Source organism: Xenopus laevis, chromosome 1L (assembly GCF_017654675.1).
Source record: "Xenopus laevis strain J_2021 chromosome 1L, Xenopus_laevis_v10.1, whole genome shotgun sequence".
Taxonomy (NCBI): domain Eukaryota; kingdom Metazoa; phylum Chordata; class Amphibia; order Anura; family Pipidae; genus Xenopus; species Xenopus laevis.
Window position 1 is genome coordinate 96,730,375 of NC_054371.1, and position 27,153 is coordinate 96,757,527.

Genomic DNA, 27,153 nt, shown 5'->3' on the forward strand with positions numbered 1-27,153 from the left:
CGGAAGATGCAAAGTTGGCTTTGTGCCCCCACCCCTTTTTCCATAACATGTGAACCACAGTCACTCAGTACTAACTACAAAAGTTTGGAATGCTGTCATTTAACTGTGTAAAACTGGCAGCATTTCTAATTTTTCTATTGAAAATCAATGAATGAAATATTGATGGGTTGTTGGTGGCTCGCCCACTTTTTTCTAAACTTGAAAGTGGAAACCCCCAGCGACCGACATTTGTGATATTCAAGTCCTTGACATCAATATACTGAGGAGAATGGCCGCCTTCTTAATTTTCTCCCATAAAACCAATTCAAAGAAATCTGATTGGTTTGGTTTGGCTCCACCCACTTTTCTTAATTTAAATCCAGTCCCACAGTGACCACTGTGCCAAACTTGAGGAGGCTGCCATGTAACCGTCTAAGAGCGGCAGCGAGTTTAAAAATTTTCCTATTTAATGAATGCGTAAATTTGGATTGGCTGTTGTAGACTCTCGCCCATCTTTTTGTCCAAATTTGGCCGCAGTCCACCCAGTGACCACGCGGTGCCATAGTTGGGAGCTCTGGCTTTAAATTACTGTGAGATTACAGCTGTTTACGATTTTCTCATTGAAGTCAATAGGAAAATCTGGATTGTTGTTTGCGGCTGCCGCTCCCTTTTTTGGGTCCCCAAAATAGGACAGAAAATGTCACAACACCCGCATTCCCGAATAAGCTGAACGGGTTTGACATGCCTCATATCATGGTCTGCGACAAACTGTATAATTATTCGGAGTAAATTCCCCATTATGAAGTCAATGGGGCACCATTTGGGGAGGCGTCCGGGGGTAAAACTTAATACCTCGTGTGGGGTATCATCTGAACACAGGTCGCAAACCTCTTCAAATGTGGTAAATTTAACGTTTCTACAAGATTCCCTCTCTGCGAGAATCCGTCAAAAGTTGGCCTCATGTTAACTATGGGACTTTTCGGGTGGTTAAATGCCCCTGCAGGGGCAATTAACCACCCGCCCCTTAGAAAAGTCACATACCACCCCATTCCCGATTAAGCCGCACGATTTGAACATCTCATCATGGGTCTAGGAACAATACGGTGTGTTTGTTTCTGAGGTTTTATGCTTGCGGTCGGTGGAAGTACATGGATGTAGCCGATTATTAGTAGCCAGAGTACACGGGGGGACTAGTTACGCGCCAAAACTTTCCATACGGAAGAAGAATAAAAATAAGTTTGCAAGATAACAGTAGTGATGCTTTGCTTCGCAAGCACCACTAAAGATAACAGTAGTGATGCTTTGCTTCGCAAGCACCACTAATAAAAATAAGTTTTGCAAGATAACAGTAGTGATGCTTTGCTTCGCAAGCACCACTAATAACTAGAGGGTGTCGTTTCTGAAGAAACCACGGGATGTTGGCTATGAAACGCTATAGGTGTCTTGCCCAGTCGCCCCCGGTGCCTAGAGAGTAAACAAAGTCGGTAGAATCCGGATTAAAACGGTGAAATTTAAAGCCAATCCAATTTTACCATTGAAATCCATTCAAACAAACTGGCTATTTTTGGCTCCGCCCACTTTTAAAAATTTGCATCCCAGTCACCCCTTCACCAAATGGACCAAGTTTGAGCACTCTTACATTAACAGTGTAAGATTGACAGGAATTTAAATATTCCCATTGAATAGCGTTTGGTAAAATGTGATTGGCTGTCTTAAGCTCCGCCCAGTTTTCTGAATTTTAACCCCAGTTACCTAGTCATGGTCAGTGCCAAGTTTGGGGCCTCCGGTTTTAAAACTGTGAGAACGGCGGTAATACAAAATTTTACATTAAAGTCAAGAGGTGAAAACTGATTGGCTGTTTTTGGCTCCACCCACTTTTCCTAAATTTTGACCGCAGTCACCCAGTGAGTAATTGAGTCAAGTTTGGTACACCTAGCATTTAAACTGTGATAATAGCAGCAGTTGATCATTTTTCTTTAAGGTCAATGGCTGAAATCTGATTGGTTGTTGTTGCCCCGCCCCTTTTTTCCTAATTATGAACCACAGTCACTCAGTGACTAACATTTCAAAGTTTGTGAATGCTGTGATTTAATGTGTAAAAATGGCAGCATTTTTATTTTTTTCTAGTGAAAATCAATGAATGAAATTCGATTGGTTATTGGTGGCTCCGCCCGCTTTTTCTAAACTTGAAGTGGAAACCCCCAGTGGCCACATTTGTGATATTCAAGGTCCCTGACATCAATACTGTGAGAATGGCAGCCTTCTTAATTGTTCCCATTAAAATCAATCAAAGAAATCTGATTGGCTGTCTTAAGCTCCGCCCAGTTTTCTGAATTTTAACCCCAGTTACCTAGTCATGGTCAGTGCTAAGTTTGGGACCTCTGGTTTTAAAACTGTGAGAACGGCAGTAATCAAAAATTTTACATTGAAGTCAATAGGTGAAAACTGATTGGCCGTTTTTGGCTCCACCCACTTTTCCTAAATTTTGACCGCAGTCACCCAGTGAGTAATTGAGCCAAGTTTGGTACACCTAGCATTTAAACCGTGATAATAGCAGCAGTTTATCATTTTTAATTAAGGTCAATGGCTGAAATCTGATTGGCTGTTGTTGCCCCGCCCCTTTTTTTTCCTAATTGTGAACCACAGTCACTCAGTGACTAACATTCCAAAGTTTGGGAATGCTGTCATTTATTGTGTAAAAATGGCAGCATTTTTATTTTTTTCTATTGAAAATCAATGAATGAAATTCGATTGGTTGTTGGTGGCTCCGCCCACTTTTTCTAAACTTGAAGTGGAAACCCCCAGCGACCACATTTGTGATATTCAAGGTCCCTGACATCAATACTGAGAGAATGGCAGCCTTCTTAATTGTTCTCATTAAAATCAATCAAAGAAATCTGATTGGTTGGTTTTGGCTCCACCCACTTTTCTTAATTTTAATCCCAGTCCCCCCAGTGACCAACTGTGCCAAGTTTGAGGACCCTGCCATTAACCGTCTAAGAGCGGCAGCAGTTTAACATTTTCCTATTTATTTGAATGGCTGAAATTTGATTGGCTGTTGTAGACTCCGCCCACTTTAGGTAAATTTTAGCCGAGTCACCCAGTGACCCACGGTGCCAAGTTTGGGAGAGCTCTAGCTTTAATACTGTGAGAATTACAGCTGTTTACATTTTCTCATTGAAGTCAATAGGGAAAATCTGATTGGTTGTTTGCGGCTCCGCCCACTTTTTTGGGTCCCCAAAATAGGACAGAATTTTTCAGTTTCACCCCATGACTAAATGAGCCAAGTTTGGTGAGTGTAACTTCAAAGCTGTACAAGTGGCAAAAGTTTCAAGTTTTCCAATGAAAGTCTATGGGGAAAAAAGGGGTCGTCGGGGGGTCGCCACAGGGGCACGGAGGTTGGGATCGCTTAACAAAGCACAAGCAACCTATTCGAGTATGAGTCGAACAAGTGTGCAAAGTTTCATAATTGTACTCCTAAAACTCTGGGAGGAGTAGCGTTTAGAAAATTGCTCAATTTTCATTGGGCGTTGGTAGCTCCGCCCACTTTGGGGTGCCCCCCCAAAATACTTATTTTTATTCGGGGTGACATCAACTATATGTGGTCCGAGTTTGGGGACTGTATCTTCAAAACTGTACAAGTGGCAGCGATTTGAAATTTTTCCCTGTCAATCTCAATGGGAAAAAAGGGGTCGTCGGGGGGTCGCCACAGGGGCGGGGTGGGTCCCCAAAATAGGACAGAATTTTTCAGCTTCACCTCATGACTAAATGACCCAAGTTTGGTGAGTGTAACTTCAAAGCTGTACAAGTGGCAAAAGTTTCAAGTTTTCCAATGAAAGTCTATGGGGAAAAATGGGGTCGTCGGGGGGTCGCCACAGGGGCACGGAGGGTGGGATCGCTTAACAAAGCACAAGCAACCTATTCGGGTATGAGCCGAACAAGTGTGCAAAGTATCATAATTGTACTCCTAAACCTCTGGGAGGAGTAGCGTATAGAAAATTGCTAAATTTTCATTGGGCGTTGGTAGCTCCGCCCACTTTGGGGTGCCCCCCCAAAATACTTATTTTTATTCGGGGTGACATCAACAATATGTGGTCCGAGTTTGGGGACTGTATCTTCAAAACTGTACGAGTGGCGGCGATTTGAAATTTTTCCCTGTCAAAGTCAATGGGAAAAAAGGGGTCGTCGGGGGGTCGCCACAGGGGCGGGGTGGGTGGGATCGCTTATTAAAGCACAAGCAACGTACTTTGCTATAAGAGGAATAAGTGTGGAAAGTTTGGCGCTTGCACCCCTAAAACTGTAGGAGGAGTAGCGTTTAGAAAATGGGGTTCGCCAATAATAATAATAATTTTAATAATAAGAAGAAGAACGAGCTGAACTCGAAGAACAGTATGTTGGCTATTTCATAGCCAACATAATAAGAACGAGCTGACCTAGTAGATCAAGATGTTGGCTTTTTCAAAGCCAACATAATAAGAAGAACGAGCTGAACTAGTAGAACAGTATGTTGGCTTCTTCAAAGCCAACATAATAACTAGATGGTGTCATTTCTGAAGAAACCACAAGATGTTGGCTTTGAAACGCAAGAGGTGTTGGGGCCAGTCGCCCCTGGTGCATAGAGAGTACACAAAGTTGGTAGAATCTGGTTTAAAACGGTGAAAATTGAAGCAGATCAAATTGTACCATTAAAATCAATCCAAAAACCTGATTGGCTGTTTTTGGCTCCACCCACTTTTAAAATTTGAATCCCAGTCCCCCTGTGACCGACTGTGCCAAGTTTGATGTCCCTGCCATTAACTGTGAAAGAATGGCAGCAACTTATATATTGACATTGATTAGCAATATGTAACATTTGATTGGCTGTTTTAAGCTCCACCCAGTTTCCGAATTTTAACCCCATTCACCCAGTCATGGTCTGTACCAAGTTTGGGGCCTCTGGCTTTAAAACTGTGAGAATGGCAGTATTTGAAACTTTTACATTGAAGTCAATAGGTAAAATCTGATTGGTTGTTTTTGGCTCCACCCACTTTTCCAGATTTTGATCCCGGTCCTCCAGTGACCAACTGTGCCAAGTTTGAGGACCCTCCCATTAACAATCTAAGAGCGGCGACAGTTTTAACTTTTCCCATTGCAACAAATGGCTAATATTTGATTGGCTGTGGTAGACTCCGCCCACTTTTCAAAATTAGAACCCCAGTGACCCATGGTGCCAAGTTTTGGGTCTCTGGCTTTAACATTGTGGGAATGACAGTGTTGGCCATTTTCTCATTGAAGTCAATAGGGAAAATCTGATTGGCTGTTTGTTGCTCCGCCCACTTTTTGGAGTCCCCAAAATGTGACAGAACTTTTCAGGTTGACCCCATGACTAAGTGACCCAAGTTTGGTGAGTGTAACTTTAATGCTGTACGAGTGGCAAAAGTTTCAAATTTTCCAATGAAAGTCTATGGGAAAAAATGGGGTCTTTGGGGGGCCGCCACAGGGCCACGGAGGGTGGGATTGCTTAACAGAGCACAAGCAACCTATTCAGGTATGAGCCCAACAAGTGTGCAAAGTTTCATAATTGTACTCCTAAAACTCTGGGAGGAGTAGCGTTTAGAAAATTGCTAAAATTTCATTGGCTGTTGGTAGCTCCGCCCACTTTGGGGTGCCCCCCCAAAATACATATTTTTATTCGGGGTGGCACCAACAATATGCGGTCCGAGTTTGGGGAGTGTCGCTTCAAAACTGTACGAGCGGCAGCGATTTGAAAATTTTCCCTGTCAAAGTCAATACGAAAAACGGCGTCTTCGGTGGTCCGCCGCACGGGCGCAGTGGGTGGGATCGCTTATTAAAGCACAAGCAACGTACTTTGCTATAAGAGGAATAAGTGTGGAAAGTTTGGCGCTTGCACCCCTAAAACTGTAGGAGGAGTAGCGTTTAGAAAATGGGGTTCGCCAATAATAATAATAATTTTAATAATAACTAGAGGGTGTCGTTTCTGAAGAAACCACGGGATGTTGGCTATGAAACGCTATAGGTGTCTTGCCCAGTCGCCCCCGGTGCCTAGAGAGTACACAAAGTGGGTAGAATCCGGATTAAAACGGTGAAATTTAAAGCCAATCCAATTTTACCATTGAAATCCATTCAAACAAACTGGCTATTTTTGGCTCCGCCCACTTTTAAAAATTTGCATCCCAGTCACCCCTTCACCAAATGGACCAAGTTTGAGCACTCTTACATTAACAGTGTAAGATTGACAGGAATTTAAATATTCCCATTGAATAGCGTTTGGTAAAATGTGATTGGCTGTCTTAAGCTCCGCCCAGTTTTCTGAATTTTAACCCCAGTTACCTAGTCATGGTCAGTGCCAAGTTTGGGGCTTCCGGTTTTAAAACTGTGAGAACGGTGGTAATACAAAATTTTGTATCAGTCAAGAGGTGAAAACTGATTGGCTGTTTTTGGCTCCACCCACTTTTCCTAAATTTTGACCGCAGTCACCCAGTGAGTAATTGAGTCAAGTTTGGTACACCTAGCATTTAAACTGTGATAATAGCAGCAGTTTATCATTTTTCTTTAAGGTCAATGGCTGAAATCTGATTGGTTGTTGTTGCCCCGCCCCTTTTTTTCCTAATTATGAACCACAGTCACTCAGTGACTAACATTTCAAAGTTTGTGAATGCTGTGATTTAATGTGTAAAAATGGCAGCATTTTTATTTTTTTCTAGTGAAAATCAATGAATGAAATTCGATTGGTTGTTGGTGGCTCCGCCCACTTTTTCTAAACTTGAAGTGGAAACCCCCAGCGGCCACATTTGTGATATTCAAGGTCCCTGACATCAATACTGTGAGAATGGCAGCCTTCTTAATTGTTCCCATTAAAATCAATCAAAGAAATCTGATTGGCTGTCTTAAGCTCCGCCCAGTTTTCTGAATTTTAACCCCAGTTACCTAGTCATGGTCAGTGCTAAGTTTGGGACCTCTGGTTTTAAAACTGTGAGAACGGCAGTAATCAAAAATTTTACATTGAAGTCAATAGGTGAAAACTGATTGGCCGTTTTTGGCTCCACCCACTTTTCCTAAATTTTGACCGCAGTCACCCAGTGAGTAATTGAGCCAAGTTTGGTACACCTAGCATTTAAACCGTGATAATAGCAGCAGTTTATCATTTTTAATTAAGGTCAATGGCTGAAATCTGATTGGCTGTTGTTGCCCCGCCCCTTTTTTTTCCTAATTGTGAACCACAGTCACTCAGTGACTAACATTCCAAAGTTTGGGAATGCTGTCATTTATTGTGTAAAAATGGCAGCATTTTTTTTTTTTTCTATTGAAAATCAATGAATGACATTCGATTGGTTGTTGGTGGCTCCGCCCACTTTTTCTAAACTTGAAGTGGAAACCCCCAGCGACCACATTTGTGATATTCAAGGTCCCTGACATCAATACTGAGAGAATGGCAGCCTTCTTAATTGTTCTCATTAAAATCAATCAAAGAAATCTGATTGGTTGGTTTTGGCTCCACCCACTTTTCTTAATTTTAATCCCAGTCCCCCCAGTGACCAACTGTGCCAAGTTTGAGGACCCTGCCATTAACCGTCTAAGAGCGGCAGCAGTTTAACATTTTCCTATTTATTTGAATGGCTGAAATTTGATTGGCTGTTGTAGACTCCGCCCACTTTAGGTAAATTTTAGCCGAGTCACCCAGTGACCCACGGTGCCAAGTTTGGGAGAGCTCTAGCTTTAATACTGTGAGAATTACAGCTGTTTACATTTTCTCATTGAAGTCAATAGGGAAAATCTGATTGGTTGTTTGCGGCTCCGCCCACTTTTTTGGGTCCCCAAAATAGGACAGAATTTTTCAGTTTCACCCCATGACTAAATGAGCCAAGTTTGGTGAGTGTAACTTCAAAGCTGTACAAGTGGCAAAAGTTTCAAGTTTTCCAATGAAAGTCTATGGGGAAAAAAGGGGTCGTCGGGGGGTCGCCACAGGGGCACGGAGGTTGGGATCGCTTAACAAAGCACAAGCAACCTATTCGAGTATGAGTCGAACAAGTGTGCAAAGTTTCATAATTGTACTCCTAAAACTCTGGGAGGAGTAGCGTTTAGAAAATTGCTCAATTTTCATTGGGCGTTGGTAGCTCCGCCCACTTTGGGGTGCCCCCCCAAAATACTTATTTTTATTCGGGGTGACATCAACTATATGTGGTCCGAGTTTGGGGACTGTATCTTCAAAACTGTACAAGTGGCAGCGATTTGAAATTTTTCCCTGTCAATCTCAATGGGAAAAAAGGGGTCGTCGGGGGGTCGCCACAGGGGCGGGGTGGGTGGGATCGCTTATTAAAGCACAAGCAACGTACTTTGCTATAAGAGGAATAAGTGTGGAAAGTTTGGCGCTTGCACCCCTAAAACTGTAGGAGGAGTAGCGTTTAGAAAATGGGGTTCGCCAATAATAATAAGAAGAAGAACGAGCTGAACTCGAAGAACAGTATGTTGGCTATTTCATAGCCAACATAATAAGAACGAGCTGAACTAGTAGATCAAGATGTTGGCTTTTTCAAAGCCAACATAATAAGAACGAGCTGAACTAGTAGATCAAGATGTTGGCTTTTTCAAAGCCAACATAATAATAAGAAGAAGAAGAAGAACGAGCTGAACTAGTAGATCAAGATGTTGGCTTTTTCAAAGCCAACATAATAAGAATAAGAACGAGCTGAACTAGTAGAACAGTATGTTGGCTTCTTCAAAGCCAACATAATAAGAATAAGAACGAGCTGAACTAGTAGAACAGTATGTTGGCTTCTTCAAAGCCAACATAATAAGAATAAGAACGAGCTGAACTAGTAGAACAGTATGTTGGCTTCTTCAAAGCCAACATAAAAATACATTGCAAGCTTTTGCCGCACCAAGGCCCCTTCGTCAGGCAAAATACAAATGAAAGCTAGAAAGGCACAGCATATATTCTGTTAGATCAGTAAAAGCTATTCATGGGCAATAAATAAGGATGTTACAGATAGATAGAGATCAAATGTAGAGATAATACAATAAATTAGGGTGGGTTATAAATAGTCCAGGAGTCTGGATTCAGTCAGGTCACATAGTGTAACATGAAACCTGACCCTAAATTAAGGCCCTGTCTCAATGTGTTAAATAACTCCATACATTTGAATTCATAAATCTTCCTTTCCCGTTCAGTTTTAAAGTTCCCTTTTAGCAGTGGCGTAACTAGATATTACTGGGCCCCATAGCAAATTATTTTTCAGGCCCCCAAAATGTTTTGGGGTTGACTTGTTTCTCCAATATTTATTGACATTTTATATGAATTAGGGCCTCATGGGGCCCCTATACCTCCTGGGCCCCCCTGCAGCCGCAGGGTCTGCTTCCTCTATAGTTACACCCCTGCCTTTTAGAATTAAGACTTGCATGTCCTGAAGACTGTGATTTTGACTGCAGAAATGTTGCCCCACTGGTGTATGTGTGTGAAGTTGATGTGTGAGTAAGTTTTAAGATGATCAAAATACATCATCTTAAAACTTTGCAGTGTCTTTTCTCCCCCATGATTAGGTACACCTCAAAAAACACCTTAAAATATGAATGGTAGGGAGATTTGTATGCACAAGGTCTCTACATGACACATATCTGTCTAAACCTATGCATAATATGTACCAAAAAAAGTTAAGATGACCACTGGCATTCATATTTACAGTGTTGTAAATATATCGTTCATAATATTTTGAGAGATAACATACTGCAAATTTGCACATATTGTAAAATGCAAGCTTTGAGACCATTTTCAGAGCAATGTTAATTTTAGCAAATGTTTGATCTATATAAGTCAGATATTCCAATGAAACTATAAATCTTTGCTATTGGTGCATTTTGGAGATATGTGGCTTCCATGTCCATATTTTTGTGCATAAAGTAAAATGTTTCATATACATATATAGCCTTAGATTATGACAAACCTAACCATTTTATTTTTTATAGATGAAAAGAAAGGTTCAGTTGTCTTGGAAGAATAAAAACTACTATAGTTTTCCTCTAAGGAAATGCCCTACACTGGCGCTGTCAAAAATCTGCTTTATGGTATGAAAATTGTAAAGTCATGTTATTCTGTCCCTGAAGCAGTTGTACTGTGATCGTTTCAAGAAAGGGTTTGTAGGGAATTTGTGCAAAACCACTGCACTTATCCCTGTAAGAGATTAAGCATAAAGCCTGCGTTTGTGTCCTGTAAGCTGTTGCCTAGCAACCAGCTGTTCAGTGATCTGCATGATATATGCTGTTATACTGATTTTTCTTCAGAAGGAAATTCTTTGTACAGCACCAAATGTATAAAAATGCCTTTATTAAAAAATTACATGGCAAAACAACCTGGTCCACAACGTTTCAGGCGCTCTATGGCCTTTTTTCAAGCCCACTAATCAAATTAGGCGAGGGGGAGACCATATTTATATATATATAAATTATTATTGAAAAAGGAAGCACAGTGGATCAGGAGGTTGCACACATGGGTTGAACAGGGAATATGATCTACAAGCCATTTTTCGTTGAACCTTGTTTTTAAACCTATTTATATTTTAATCAGTTTTTTTTTATGTTTTGTCTTGCAGCTACTGGGAATAATTGATCGGGTTGTAACCCACAAAGAGTTAACAAGTATACTAATTGAGTTAAACTGACATTGTAACATTATGCATGTAAACTGTTTTTAATACTGATATGTAGCCAGTAGGTGGCGAAAAACTTTTTTCTATAAGAGGGCTTAATGAGCTAGTGATTAGTGAGCTTGAAAAAAGACTATACAGGGACTGAAATGTTGCGGACCAGGTTGTTTTGCCATGTCATTTTTCAATAAAGGCATTTGGTGCTGTATGAAGTATTTCCTTCTGGATTGATTATTGGTGGAGGATAGACCACCGACGGTATGTGCACCGACATCCACTTTAACTGGGGTATTTGAGCTGACTCATTGCTACATACTGATTTTTCTTGTTTATGTGAAACTCAAATAAATATTTTAAACTGAGAGTGTGAAACATATCTCCCAACATTTTGGAAATAAAAAGAGGGACTTATCTGCTGCTGTGGCTGTTCTGTGCTTTCTGCCAAAAGCCAATTACGTTAGAATTTTGTTTCTTTTTCTGGCTGTTCAGTGAAGAGAAAAACTGGACTTTCCAGTACAAATGAGGGACTGCAGGTTGAGCTGTCAAAAGAGGGACTTGTCCCTCTAAAAATGGGACAGTTGGGAGGTATGTGTGAAAGGAATCCAGACTGGATAAGCAACCATTTTCAATTGGTCTTAATTGTTCATTTTTTTAATTGTTTTTTAGTTATTTGCCTTTTTCTTTGGATTCTTCTCAGCTTTCAAATGGGGGTCACTGACCCCATCTAAAAACAAATGCTCTGTAAAGCTATACATTTATTGTTATTGCTACTTTTTATTACTCATCTTTCTATTCAGGCCCTCTCCTATTCATCTTCCAGTCTCTTATTTAAATCAGTCCATGGTTGCTAGGCTAATTTGGACCCTAGCAGCCAGATTACTGAAACTGCAAACTGCTGAATTTAAAGCTAAATAACTGAAAAGCCACAAATAATTAAAAATGAAACCAATTGCAAATTGTCTCAGAATCTCTCTACATCATACTAAAAGTTAATTTGAAGGTGAACAACTCCTTTAAAGGACCAGTTATTTAGTCAGTCAGATCGTGCAAGCAAGTTAGTTAAGTTAGTGAGGCCCTATTGCTACCGGTTAGGAGTGCTGCATTTATTAGTTGCCCATTTATTATATTTAGTTTAACCAATACTATGTGTGTGTATTTTATTACTGTATTCCTAGTGGGGCCACCCGTAGGTGCAATAACGAATCCAACTAGGTGGAGGCAATGTCGGACTGGGACACCAGGGGCCCACCATAAAACATTTGACCAGGGGCCCACCAAAAGTTTTTAGATCAGGGACCCACCCTCGGTACTATTTTCTTCCTCTCCTCACTCAACCTCTATGCTCCTAGTCTCTTTTCTTTACATACAATAATCTATTATTCCACCTATTTAGCCTCTTTGTTCTCATATAAATAGGGAATGGCCATGAAATAGGCCATCATGAGGGCCCACTGACACCTGGGCCCACCAGGACATTTGCTGGTATCCCTGTGGACCAGTCCGACACTGGGTGAAGGCACTTCGCTAGTAAGTGCTAGATACCCAGTCTCTCAATACCACTGCTCAGATATGTCCCATGCCATCAGGTAAGCGCCACACGTGTAACACAGACAAAGGGGTGTCAAAAGGGTTACAGGTTTACTTTTTGTAAAGTGAAAAAATGCAAAACTACTGGTATTAACAATCATAGCATATTGTTGGTTATGGAAGTGGTCTGTGGACTATTTTTGCCTTTTTGTGGATCAGCTAAAAGCCAGTCAATAAGTATCTTAGCAAAAGGCTGAGCTTGAGTACAGTGTATGTTTTTCAGTCTTGGACATTGTGTAATATTTACTAATAGAGTAGAAATCTATTGGTATTTTGTGAAAAAAAATACAGCAAGTTCTATGTTGTGCAAGTGCCCAAATTAGAACAAAAACATGCAAATAAGGCTTCCTGTCTCAGCTTGCGATGGTGATTTCACATGCATAGGTATAATGATCAAGTGAGAGGCTCTTGGAGAGCAGAGCTACCAGCTTTTTTTTTTTTTGTTTTTACAAACTAGTTTTGTTTTACCAGCTAGAGTGTGGGTTCAGTTAGCTTGCACCTGCAATAGGTGCCCTTTAAGTTGGCTGTTATGACTGAAAACATTGGCATTAAAGCTTCTTAAAGGGCCAGTAATATCAAATTTTTTTTAAAAAAAAATCATTAGTATACATTGAAATAAAAAACACCAAGACAAATTAAACTTTAAAATCTCAAAGTCTTTATTAAGCAATAACTTACTGAAACTCCGCTTGCCCTCCTCTTCAGAAAGCGATCAGGCGATCCATCGTGCGGAGCTTGATTTCTCCTCCCTGCCGTCCTTATAGGAGATAGCCAGGGAGGGGAGATCGTCACAGTGTCGCATTTTCTGAAGAGGAGTAGAATCGGAGTTTCTGTAAGTTATTTCTTAATAAAGGCTTTGCAATTTTAAAGTTTCATTTGTCTTGGTGTTATACTAACACATTTTTAATTTTTTTTTATGTTACTGGTCCCTTTAAAGGGGCAGTATACATTTTTTTAACATAACTTGAATACATTATGGTTATGCTTTTGGCAATTGCTTGAATATGAAAAATCACTGGAAGTAGAATTTTAAATTCCTTTCAATTTCAGAAATGTGGTTTGTTTTGAACAAGAAATATGAAACCCCATAAACATTTAATGGTTATAACATAGACAAAAAGTATATTCAGCACAAGGCCTATTCATTAAACGTATATTTAAAAATGGGGTATGCTGCCCCTTTAATCTTCTACTTACAAGTGAATTTAATATTACAAATATCAGGAAACACATTTCAATGTTATCACTTACCAAGCGGCATCTGACTCGTTTAGGAAGTGTTTCCTCTAAAGTAAAGATCTCACTGCGTTTTACCATTAACTGTGAATAATCATCAAATTCTACCTACAATGGAGAAAAGAGACTTTAAATTACCACACACTTGGCAGCTGTGATAATCTTTGTTATTAAGCCTTTGGGTTAAATAGAAGTGCAAAATAGGAATCTGTGTTTGAACAGTGTTCACAAAAATAACAGCGTAACAAGTACTCCACTGTGTGATGGCAGCTCTTGAAATTGATTCTCCAAACTTGCAAGAAGTCAACAAATGTATTCAAAGCTGATCAGGGCAGTTACCAACCTTAAGGCGCCCAAGTTCCAGGCTTAGTACAAGTTTTTATTTATAAAAAATCTAAAATGTTTACTGTTTATTTTTAGGCATGATTATGCAGGTCACACTTCCCAGTAGTGCAGAGTAAATAAGAATTTCAGTGAGATCATGAGGTTAAATAAGTCCTATTGGTTGTTTCTTTTTCCCCATCATCTGGACTCCCTTTTCTATTCATCATCTGGACCCAGTTGTTTATTTTCCCTCATCTGGACCCGTCTTTTCAGACAAATATTTCATGTCCTGGGTGACACGGGTCGCTAGTAATAGCTTTAATATTGTTCATGCACCTGGCATTGCCTATATCAGATATCGATGGCAGTGTGTGATAATTCGTTCAGCAGTTCTTCTCACTCTTTGGAGAGAGAGTTTTCCAGCTGTGTGATGCTGCCACACCACACTGCTATGTTACCAGTTAAAATGCTCTCGATTGTGGCTCTATAAAAGGTAATTTGTGCTTGTCTTTTTGACTCTGCACAGCTAAGGAAATTAAGACTCTGATAAGATTTTAGGATTATGGTTTTAGGGGCATATTTATCAAGGGCCGAATTTCCAAATTGAAAAAACTTCGAAATTCGAATTCAAAAAGACTAACCAAAATTAAGTTGTTTTTTTTTAGGCAGTTTTCAATCGAATAGGTCCATATTTGGTCTAATTTGAATTGTACGAATCTAAGGAATAACACATTCGATCAAATTCGATTCAGAGTTTTTCCCCCCAAAAAACTTTGATTTTTCAAAGTCCACCAATTGACTCCAAATGGGTTCTAGGAGGTCCCCCATAGGCTAAAACAGCAATTAGGCAGGTTTTAGATGGCGAATGGTCGAATTTGAATTTTTAAAGAGACAGTACATGATAAATTTCAATATTCACATTTTCAAATTTTTTTCAAATTCAAATTGAATTTGGACTATTCCCTAGTCGAAGTACAAAAAAAATAGCTTGAAATTTGAATTTTTTTCATTCGAAAATTCACCTCAACCTTTGATAAATCTGCTGGAATTAAAGAAAAAGAAAAAATTGGATTTTATTTTTTTCTTTACAAGGTGTTGTTCACCTTTAAACAACTAGTTTTTTTTTTTTTCAGATAGATCACCAGAAATAACGACTTTCTCCAATTACTTTCCATTTTCTGTCACCTTTTTTCCAATATTGAAGTGTAAAGTGTCATTTTTCACCTTTAAAGCAGACCCAGTGCAGTCTGCATATTCTGATTATTTGACTTGTGCTGTTTTGATAACTTATGACGATCCCTAGGCTTAACCTCACAACTGAAGCCCAGATCACACTGAGCATGTGCATAGTCTTGTTCTTGCAAAAATGTTACAAGATGACAGCCCCCTGTGGCCAACTTTGAAAACATAAATCATTTGTTTAATTAGGCTTGTGGTGCAGTAAGTTCATGTTTATGTTTAGTATACAAAATACAGCATTTCTAGTATTATTCTATTTTAGACTTTAGTCCCCCTTAAAATACTTTGCAATACCTAGGTCTAGAAAATTGATGCTTTCAACCTGCTCAATTTTTACATATTCAATTTGTAGTTGTTTCTGAAGTCCGTTTTTTCTGCATTGAGGACTAGGTTATGTTCTTCACTGTATATAATAATGTCACACACTAGTTGTCTGTATTCTGTTTCATCATTGTTGTGGATGAGGACAAGCACTGTTGTGTCTTCTGCAAACTTGTAGACTTTGCAGTCATCTTCTGGAGATGTACAGTCAGAAGTATACAGGTAAAACAGGTTGGGGCTAAGGCAACATCCCTGTGGTGTGCCTTTACTGGCAGAGATTGTAGTATAAATGCAGTTCCCATCTGTGGTCTGTTTCTAAGAAAATCAAGAATCCAGATACAGAGGTGCTGGGTCAGAGTTGTTAATGAGTTTGTGTGGATTTATGTTATTGAAAGCAGAACTGTAGTCTAGGAACAGCATACGTATGTAGGTGTTGGGTTTTTCTGAAGTAGAGCAGAGTGCAGTGTTAAGGCAAGTACATCTTCTGTAGATCTGTTTATACGATACACAAATTGGAATGATGGAATTGATGCATTTGAGTACCATTTTTTTGAAACACTTCATTGCAACTGGTGTTAATGCAATGGGTCTATAGTCTTCAAGGCTCTTGAATTTAAGCTTCTTTGGTACAGGTATGATCATAGAGGTTTTCAAACAATGTGGTACTAAGGTTTGCTTAAAGGACAAGGAAAGTCTAAAATAGAATAAGGCTAGAAATGTTGTATTTCGTATACTAAACATAAGCATGAACTTACTGCACCACAAAGCCTAATCAAATAAATGATTTATGCTTTCAAAGTTGGCCACAGGGGGCTGTCATCTTGTAACTTTGTTAAAGATCTTTGCCTGACCCTGACCCTGCACATGCGCAGTGTGGTCTGGGCTGCTTAGGGATTGTCATAAACAAAGCTGCTTGAATTCTGCATGGCTGGTAAGTAAGGTGGGGGCTCCCCCTGCTGTTCATAAGTATGATTGTTTCCCTGCAGAGCAGTTAGGGACCGTCTGACAATTCCAATCCACAGCAGTAAATGAAGGGAGAATTTCACTGCATACAGTCAGGTTTCTTATAAAAACGGTATACATTTTTTGATTAAAGTAAATTGGAGATAGGTTTCTTTTTCATTAAAGAAAGTAAAAATGGGATTTTATTTTTTTGCCTTTCCTTGTCCTTTAAGGGAAGTATAGTAGATGTCTCTCTAGGTTTCCGCTAGAAAATATGCACAAATTTGAAGAGCGTTTGGATCAACTCCGTCGGGACCTTTGGCTTTACGTGGGTTGCTCGATTTAAAGGATTTAAGGTTGTCCAGCTTGGAAACATGTAGAATGGGATTAGATTGAATAAATTCGATCAGCCTATCTGCAGTCAGTGTGTGACTGTACACAGGCTGATCAAATTCAAATCAATAGAGCAGGGGCACTGAGCAGATCTGCTTTGTTCAGCCTGCAAAAATATGCAGGTTAACAACAGCCACTGACAACAGCCTGTGTGCCCATAGCCAAGTATGATACAGAAATAAATGGTCTATATTGTATCTATGTGGCCAGAGTATATAATACTATTAGTATTAAGTAGTAGTATTAAGCTAGGTAGTATAACTTCTGAATATCATATGCATTTGATATGGTTGACCAATCCCTCCTTAAAGGAGAAGCAAACTGCAAAGCTAATGAAAACCCCTACCCCCTACCCTCCATAGTTCACCCCTCCCTGCCCCCCCTCACAGGTGTTAATACCTGTAAATGCCCCTAAGTCTTTAATAAACCCTCAAAGTAGAGTCAGCAAAGCAGAGCTCACATCTTCACTGCTTCGAAAGTCTTCAGTAAGTAAGCAGCATATTGGTGCATGCACAGTTGTAGCGATATTCTCGTCCCGAACAAGCTTTTCAGCATGTGCTGAAAGCCAAGGAAATTGCCGAAGGGACCAGAAGATTACCGGAAGATGGTACCCGTGAGCTCCACTGTGCTGACTCTGCATTGAGGGGTAATTAAAGACTTAGAGGCATTAACAGGTATTAACAACTGTGAGGTGGGGGACAGGGAGGGTGAACTATGGAGGGTAGGGGTTTTCATTAGTTTGGGGGTTTGCTACTCCTTTAAAGGGATTCTGTCATGATGATTATCATTTACACTGCAAATAATTCACTCTACAATATAAAATGTCATTCCTGAACCAGCAAGTCTATTTTTTTAATATTAGTGTCTAGGCAGCCATCTCAGGTCATTTTGTCTGGACATGTGCTTTCAGAAAGAGCCAGCACTGCTTTCTGGCATGCTGTTGTTTCTCCTGCTGAATATAACTGAATGTGTCGCAGTGGGACCTGGATTTTACTATTAAGTGCTGTTATTAGATCTACCAGGCAGTTGTTATCTTGTGTTAGGGAGGGGGTGATATCACTCCAACTTGCAGTACATAGTGACTGAAGTTTATCAGAGCACAAGTCACATGACTTGAGGCAGTTGGGAAACTGACAATATGTCTAGCCCCATGTCAGATTTCAAAATTAAATTTAAAAAATCTATTTGCTCTTTTGAGAAACGGATTTCAGTGCAAAATTCTGCTGGAGCAGCACTATTAACTGATGCTTTTTGAAAAAAAAAAAATTTCCCCCCATGACAGTATCCCTTTTAATTTATGTGGTCACTTGGAATCTGTAATCAGGCAGCACCCTGGCTCTCTTCTTATCTCTTATCTAACTGATCTTTGTGTCTAGGTAATGACATACGAGTTGCTACCACAGGTGAAAAATCTCCTGAAAAGTCACATTATGCAATATTGTCAAAATATGCACCAGTTTCATTTGATTGGAAAGATGCTTTGTACATTTTATTGATTATCTGCATATACTGATGCCAAACTCACTGCCCACCCAGTAAATTTGGCTCATTTTTGGTATAGTGTCTGATAATAATGAGTGTACTGGTATTGCTACAAGATTGGTATATTTACCAATACAAAAATTGTGTGCACAGTTTGTGTTTTGTGCATTTTTAGTTTTTTATTCAGGAGCTCATCGGTTTGCAATTTTAGCAAACTGGATGCTAGTGTCCAAATTACTCAAGCAACCATACACTGATTTGAATAAGAGATTGGAATATGAAAATATTAAAAAGTAGCAATAACAATATATTTATATCCTTATAGAGCATTTACTAATAAACGTTAACTTGGACACTAAACCCAACTATAAAGTTGTCCCACTGCTCTCCCTAGTGCTCTATAGAAGTTGAGAAAAGAACATAATTACACATGGAAACCAATTAATCAGCGAGAATTCAAATGAGCAAAAAGGTAACTGCAGATGCAAGAGAATCAACCAAGTAAGTGTGGCTGAGCAGTGCAGTGCAGCAGGATTTAGTGTTCCTTTACACAAAGAACATCAAGGCACTGTGAAAATAGCAGTCTTGGCTGGAGCAGAGTCTACTGCTACATTATTTCAATTGCAAATATATTCAGAACTGGCAGTGCATTTAATAGCAGATAATGTTTTCAATAGCAATTAGAAATAACTATAAAATCAATGCAATTCATAATGTATATTGAAAAAAAAGCTTAGGGTTGTATTGTTTTTATTATGCAATATTTTATACTTTATGATTTAAAATGCCTTTAATAATGTCAATATTGTTATGGTCTGAAAATGCTGGTCTCTGTTTTCCATACCTAGATTACATGCATGATTCTCACCTGATAAACATGGCTGACATTAGCAGAGATGAACCTTGCTTTGTATGTATTTCCATCTGTCCATCTTAGTTCCACCATCTGGCCCTCTGTTGGGGGGCCATCTTGAAGGCAATCCATGCTCTATGACATAAGCAATAAACAATTAACTTCTTTATGAACATAGAGACTGAATTAAAGAGGAGTATAAACAAGATCATCATAACATCCAAAACTTCCGTTCTTTCAAGGGTGGCAACACATGTGAGCACCATGGCTATAGGGCAGATTTATTTTCTGCATTGTTGATTGTGTGCAAAAAAGCATGTAAGAGTGATGTACCACTCTAGTGCTAGTGCTATTCTACCATTCTAGTGCCCTGCATAATAAAAAGACGTTAACCATATAGTAAAGTGTTATCCAGAATGCTCGAGACTTGGGGTTTTCCGGACAACAGATCTTTCCGTAATTTGGATCTTCGTACCTTAATTCTACTAAAAAATCATTAAATAAACCAATATTGCTTCCAAAAAGGATTAACTATATCTTAGTTTGGATAAGCTACTTTTTTAAGGGAATCCTTTTTTAACATTTGGATTATTTGATTATAAAGGAGTCTATGGGAGATATGCATTCCGTAATTCAGAACTTTCTGGATAACGGATCCCATACCTGTACAGATCTGTACAGAGCTATTACCAACTTCTGTATATTAATTGCATTCTCCATGACTGATTAAACCTTGACGATACTTTCATCACCAATGATGAACGTATACTTGTAACACGGAATTGGGTAGTTGTTCACTTATAAAGAAGGGCTATTAAAAGGGTAGTGTTAGGAAATATACAGGTATCTTGTCAGGGTCCTGGACTACTGTAAAAGGAGTGGAGCTTCTCACAAATGGAATGAAACTTGGGTAGAAAAGAGCAGAATGGGGGGGGGGTCAGGGGCATGGCAAGGAAGGCATATGACTAGGCAGCCTTATTGTCTTCACAGCAACCCTGCCTATATACCCTGGACATTCTCTGTTCAATCATGCATGCACACTTCCACCTGTAGATGCCACTGTAAGCCTGTGCTCCTGTACAGGATTATTGATCTAAACTGTATGCCTTAAGAAAGACGATAAGAAAAGTTTGGAGTTTGAAGGAGCTTCAAAAAGATAGAAAATGTGTTGCACAGGTCTGAAGTTTTACAGAAAGCCAGAGTTGCTATCAGAAATTTTAACTTGATATTACTAAAAGTTTTGATATTTAACTCTGATTCAAATCATTAGTGCCCTAAGTAGATATGCTGCTCTAAGTCTATTAAACATATATGGTGATATGGTGGACTCTGTGATTACCAAGTGCCAAGGCTTTTTTATAAGCACTTACTGTACTTGGATTTGTGCGTGTCAGGGGACCTATCGGCTCCCAGCGGGGGAGTCAGGACCAAGGAGGAAGCCTTTAGGGTCAAAGTTCAGGTTCAAGGTACAGACATGGGTTAATGCAGATTCAAGGTCGAAGTCCAGGCAAAGGTTGAATGGTAGGCAGAATGGCACAGAATCAAAAGTCCAGGCAGGGGTCAAAGTCCAGGATAAACAACAATAAAGCACCCAGGAACACTATATAACTGATCCTATAATTGGGCAGCGTCTAGGTGGCCAGGGCGCCCTTTTATTTACAAATTTGGCGCCATTGGTGACGTCACCACGTCGATGGCAATTCATCGGCATCCGCACCAACGTAGTCGCACTGACGTCATTGCACCGGCTCCGCTACCCATGTGCCGCTACCCAGGAGCTCCGGGCGACATTCCTGACAGTGTGGCCTGTAGACTAGCAGGGACAGCAGATGTTTTAAACAACATTTTGAGTTTTTCTTTAAACAAAGAATAAGCGATATATGCTAAGAGACATAGCAGAAAAGATGTATGTGTCTAGCAGAGCTTACTATCTCAGTGGTAAAGTTGTGGAACAACTTAAACTGTCTAACCATAGCATCATAGTTTGCAACTGAGCTAACTCTCATGCCACTTTCTGTCCCGTGGAACTCCGGGCAGGGGATGCAGAGCCTCGACGTAATGGGGGTGGGTCATGACATCAGGGGCAGAGCTATGATGTGGCACTTGACATGGTTAATCATAGGAAATCCTGCATGGACTTGTAATGGGGAGAACTAATGCTAATTTTATATGTGGGTAGTTTTATTTGCTCAGCCATGATTTACTGTTTCCAGCAGTAAAGGCAGCAGCCAGATCAGCCATAAATCTTCCAAGGACTGTAGAAAGCCCCAACAAAAGTCAGTGCGAAGTGCTCACTCCTGCACCGCTTGCAGAGAAATAGCCGGCTTTCAGGAGACAGTAGCGCACATGTAAGAGCTGGTTCAAGTGCTTGTCGTCCTATCGCCTTTTTCAGACAGAGCAGTACAACCAGAAGAGGGATTTTATGTCATTAAAGATTGTTAACCCTGTCAAGGCCAGATGTGTTATTGGAAGTGGGTAGAAGGGATTTTACATACATTTTTTTAGTGTTCCTGTTCCTTTAAGAGCTGAATTTCCTGGAAGGTGCAATCCATCCTATACAGATAATAAAAACCTAGAGTATTTGTGTACTGCTAAAAGACTTATGCCTTGACAAGCTCACTGGGCGTTACTCTTCTCTCTATTTCAATTATATGACCTATCGCACAGGATCAAAGAAAAATCAAGCAAATGCTTTATTACAAGTATTCTCCTCTGAGGGCTCTTCAACCGATACCTGAAACAATTCTCCCATCTAATATAGTTTCCTATTATTACAAACTTCTCTTTTACAGAAAGATCATGGAACAATACAATGCTGGTGCTTTACCAAAGGATGTTTAATTTTGTGTTTGAGACAGTTTTTTATTTCCTTAAAGCCTTTTTGGCCCTCCACCTCTGAGAGTCAAAGCGATAAAGGTAATTCATGATTCACCTCTGATTCTGATCTTCTAAAGACCCTGGATCTGGCTCTGTGGTATTTCTGGTGGCCTGAGATGGGTAGTGACTATTAAAATTTTGTTCATTTCTAAGAGGTCTGTGATTGTATCTTACCACTAAAACCCTTTGGGCATGTTCATCCTTACCTATCCAGATCGCCAATTTGCCACTTTCTGAGGAACATTCTGTTATATTTGTAGTGGTGGATCATCTTACGAAGTGGGCTCATTTTTACTCTGCCAACCATCCCAGCAGCTAAAGAAAATGTGAATGTTTTCATCAAAGAAATGGTACCCTTGCATTCTTTTCCAAGGAATATTATCTATGATCATGGGTTCAAGTTACTTTGAAATTAGGGAGCGCTTTTTGTGAGGGTCTACAGGTACAGCTGTCCTTTTCTTTTGGCTACCAGCTACAAATCAACAGGTAAACTGAAAGGACAAATCAGATATAGCAAAAAATTTTTAAGATGTTTTTCCTGCTTTCTTCAAAATTATTGAATAGCAGAGTATGCAAATAATAATTCCATGCATACTTTTACAGTGTATAGCAGACTCCATTCTTTTCCAATTTCGGTTTCAATGCAACCATGATTCATTGTTTTCCTAAAGAGGTGTTGTTACCTGCAGCTTACTTTTTAAGGATACATTTGGAAACTGTGTACACCAAAACGTATTAAAAGCTCAAACTAACTTTAAGCAAGAGAAAATCTAGACCCAGGAGGGGATAAGGTTTAGCTTTTCACTCAGAACTTAAAACTGACCTGTCCATCTAAAAAACTTGTTCAATGCTTTATTGGTCCAGTCAAGATTCTCTGTCAGCTTAATCCTCTCTTTCACAAATTACAATTGCCAAATTATTTCAAGATAATCCTGTGTTTGATGCTGCAAATTCGCAAATTTATTCACCGGCGTCGAAACAGGCAAATTCGCCGCAAATTTGTGCCTGCCAAATAAATTCGCCCATCACTAGTCAGGCTCTGCTCCTGTGCCATGGTGTCTTAGTGATGCAGCACCACATCTTCTGACATGTACATTGTTATGTGCGTTATGATGCAAACTTGACACAAAGCCGTTATTTAAAGCCTTTTATGAAGAAGTAAAATCTGCTGTCAGACTCCGCTCCTTCAGCACGCCAGAGTGATGAGGAAGTGTGTGCTTCGTGATGTTGCTAGTCTGTATTAACATTGCACACGTCGTAACAGGGCACTGTGTACAACACAATGCAGTGCTACATGCACCATGGTGCAAACTTGACACAAAGCTACTATTTAAGGCCTTCTTGCAAACAATGTAACAATCAGACTTTCTTTGGTATACTACCTGCTGACCTTGAATTCACTTGTGTCACCGCTTTTGTATTATATTTCAACACTTGCTTGGACTTTTTAGGATCTACTGGTTTGACCCTTGAATTAACTTTAATGTTTGTTGTCTGTGCTATATAAATTCAAAAATAGCTTGTTTTTGTTAAAAAGCTTTCTTTAAATAAAAAATACCAGGCCTGGGGCATTCTAGAATATATACCTTACCTATTTAGTAGCAAACAATTTGAAAAAAAAACCAATAAATTAGCCTTTAAACATCTCTCTACTGAGAGTTTGGACCACCATTTTTGCTTTTGCAAGCTGCTTCAGCTCTCTAAGATTTGAATAACTTCTCTCAAATGCATTGTTCTCTATCTCTTTACAGAATTTAATGTGATTTAGATTTGACACATTGCTGGATACTTCAGAACACTCCAGTGTTTTGTCTCAAAAATGTCTGATTTCAGGTTGTCACTATCAAAGTCACGTCACCCAGCTTTTACGGAAGCACAGTGAATCTCCATGTTCAACTATAGCGATGGTTTTCTTTTGTTTCAAGGCTTTATTTTTTTTTTCAATATAAACATGATGAGTTGTTTTAAAAGGGGAACTACCGCAAAAATGAAAATGTAATATAAGCTTCATCTCACTGAAATAAGGCTCTTTCTAAATACAATCAATTCAAACTGCTGTATCAATAAAATAAGAAATAATCAAGTTACTCTTCAGTGTCTCACTCTCCACAACCTGTCACTCTTCATGTGGAGGTCTGGGTCAAATTTTGATTGACAGGTAAATGTTTTATTGTTTGTATTGCATCCCCTTGTCATTTATTTGTATGGTTTGTGCACTGTTATAGAAATGTTCTTCTTAGGCCACCATACCCTCCCCATGTGACCCTGTGTAATACCAGGAAATGATCACTCTAGCTGCCATCTTCATAGTGTACACAGCTAGCACCTCACTATCCATAGCAATCCTACCCCATCCAGCCTCGTGGTAGCATCGTTGGTAGGTATTACTCTATCTCAAGCCTGATCTATAAAGGCAGATGATTAAATACCTGTTTTGTACATTTCTATGCAAGTTTATATCTGTTTATATGCAGCTACCTCATGGCACTGCCAGCATACCTCCCAACTGGCCTGTTTTTAGAGGGACAGTCCCTCTTTTTGACAGCTGAACCAGCAGTCTCTAGTTTGTACTGCAAATTTTTCTCTGCACTGAACAGCCAGAAAAAGAAACAAAGTTTCTAACTTAATTGGCTTTTGGCCCAGAACTGCCAGGAGGTCCAGATAAGATACTTTGTAACAATTTTGAGATAAGCAAATAAGTAATTGTAACAAGATAAGATAACAGGTCCCTTGGGAAAAGTTAGACTCACATTTTAAAGGGAAATTCACCTTCATTAGCAAAACTGTAATAACTGAAAATAAGTTCAAACTTTCATAACCTGCCAAATTTTGTAAAATGAACATTGCAATTAGTGGGTGTGGCTACACAGGCGTGGTCAAAACAATGGTCAAAACAATTTTCGCCGTGCCACACTCGCCAACTTTTTTGTCCCTCTTTTATTTCCAAAATGTTGGGAGGTATGCACTGCTAATTCAGTTCCTGCACAGGTATCTAGGCTTTATATATTATACAGATGTCTATCACCCCGTTAGTTTAACATATGCTACACAGTGTTTATGTATTTTTATGTTATGCTATATCGTACAGCCTTACCAAGCACTGTCATTTTCTATCTTCCCAAGTTTTATACCTTGCCCTTTGTTAATAAAACTGAAGCTCAATTACCTGTGTCAGTGAACTGATGAAAGATGGAGTTTAGCTGCATGTCAAGCTACACACTACCCCAGGGTAACACGTAGTGAGGACAGAACAGTAAAACAATGGCTAACAAATGGGTGGATCTGTAGTTTACTGCATGCACATTGAAATAACAGCTGTACAGCAGGCACAGCAAAGTCACAGTGCAAGCACAGGCAAGAATCAAGGACAGTGATTCAGACACAGCCATTGCCATCAATTCATTGCAGCACAGAGAAGCCACAACAGCTAAAGCAGGCAAAGGCTTGCCCAGTGTTGCATAATGTCACAGAAAAAGACATCTTCATTAATAACAAGATCGCAAGTTTCGGGCTCCTCTCAACTCTCATCTGTTACTAATGCTGCCGCCATTGCCCGCGCAAAAGCAGAAGCAGCAAAGGCACGTGCCGCCTTTGCAAAGAGGGAAATGGAGGCAAAAATGGAGTGAGAAAGTCTAGAAGCAGAAACAGAGGTAAAGAGAGCACTCTTAGAAGCAGAGAGAGCACTCTTAGAAGCAGAGAGAGCACGCTCAGAAGCAGAAAGGAAAGTAGAGAACGAATTGAAGCTAAGGCAAGGATAAAGAGCGCACACCTAAAAGAATTTCTAGAAATGCTCAGCATAGAGAGGGAAGCTGCAGCAGCCATAGCAGAAGCGGAAGCTTTAGAGACGATTATATACCCTAATAGTGAAAGACACGGCAGGGAACCCGATCTGGAGACTGAGGCCCAAGACCCACTGCAGCGCACCTCAGAATACGTACACCAGCACTCCAAGCAGGGTACAGACCCACCTGCATCGCAAGAATTAGAGCAACTTCCTACTGACAGGCTGAACCTAGGATGCTATACACCTCCACAAACCAGCGACATGATGGCATCAAAGTGACAACGCTGAACAAAGTGATCCTGCATACAGCACCGTTACCAAGCCTAGAATTGAACCAGCACCAGCTTCCTCCTCTATATTAAAGCGGTATGTCACAAACCAGCCTAAAGGATAACCTAAAGGATAACAGGTATGATTATACAACACCTTCTCATTATTACACGCAACCACACAAGCTTGTTTTTATGAACTAAATTAGTGTTTCTGAAGTAAACAGATCCATTTTACCAGTGCAGGGCAACACTACATGATATTTTCATTACTTTTAAACACTTTCATTTTTTGATGTTACTGTTCCTTTAACAACCGCCCAGAAGGCTTCAGAGCCTGGCGATCCTCCTTTTGAAACACTTAAACCTTTCATACAGCGAAGAAATAGATCTAATCAAATACCTAGGTACTGGGTCCGCAGAGCACGCCAAAAGGATCAGGGTGATCAACATAAACCACCCAGAGAAATTGCACTTTTCAAAAGAATTGATGACTTCCCTAAAATATCTAATAAAAGTTACCAAAAACTTAGAGAAGTGACCTGTTAATGGAAATACAGGTAACCAAAGCCGAAAGGGACTTACTGGGGCTTGTATTGTTTGACACAGCCAGAGGTGTTAACCCCATAGTGCAAAAGTTGCCCTACCACTTACAAGAGAGGTGGATAGCACATGGGTCAAAATTCACAGAAGTGTCCCATCTCCTCCCTTCACCGAATTCATGGACTTTGTATACCAACAAGCCAAGATGAGAAATGACCCCACTTTTAATCTCACTCTGCCACATGCCACCCCTTTAGTACCTAATACTCAAAACAGCAGTAGCAGTACACAAAACTAATGTTTTCTCTCCAGCTTCTTCTTACAGGTCAGCTGACATCTCCCACGAGGAGACATAGATCAAAGACCCTACTAAGCAGTGTCCCCTACACCGGAAGCCGCACCCCCTTCTGAAATGCATAACTTCAGAGAAAAGCCCATAGTGGACCGCAAGGCCATTTTAAAGGAAAACATTTGCTACAAGTGCTGCTCATCTACATATCATCTTGCCAAGGACTGTAAGGCCAGTGTAAAATGCACAGAATGTGACAGCACACAACACAGCTTTACAACCTGGGCCAGCTCCACCGACTGTATCTTACACCAAGGCTGTTAGCGAGCATGGTGGGGAGGAAGGTGACACTGCTACAACCATACCAGAGATCCCTTCCCAATGTACAGAAATCTGCA

General features: G+C 39.9%; 1 protein-coding gene across 7 annotated transcripts in view; it reads right to left on the reverse strand.

Annotated features, from left to right (window-relative positions):
- Nucleotides 1-27,153, reverse strand: part of LOC108711800 (lysine-specific demethylase 4B) — a 451,885-nt gene that overhangs the window by 30,431 nt on the left and 394,301 nt on the right. For all 7 annotated transcript variants that reach the window (XM_041591519.1, XM_041591530.1, XM_041591528.1 and 4 more), the window contains 2 exons: nucleotides 19,009-19,128; nucleotides 13,455-13,547 (listed from right to left, as the gene is read on the reverse strand). In XM_041591519.1, the coding sequence (XP_041447453.1) occupies nucleotides 13,455-13,547; nucleotides 19,009-19,128 (213 nt within the window). The remainder of the gene's footprint in view (nucleotides 1-13,454; nucleotides 13,548-19,008; nucleotides 19,129-27,153) is intronic.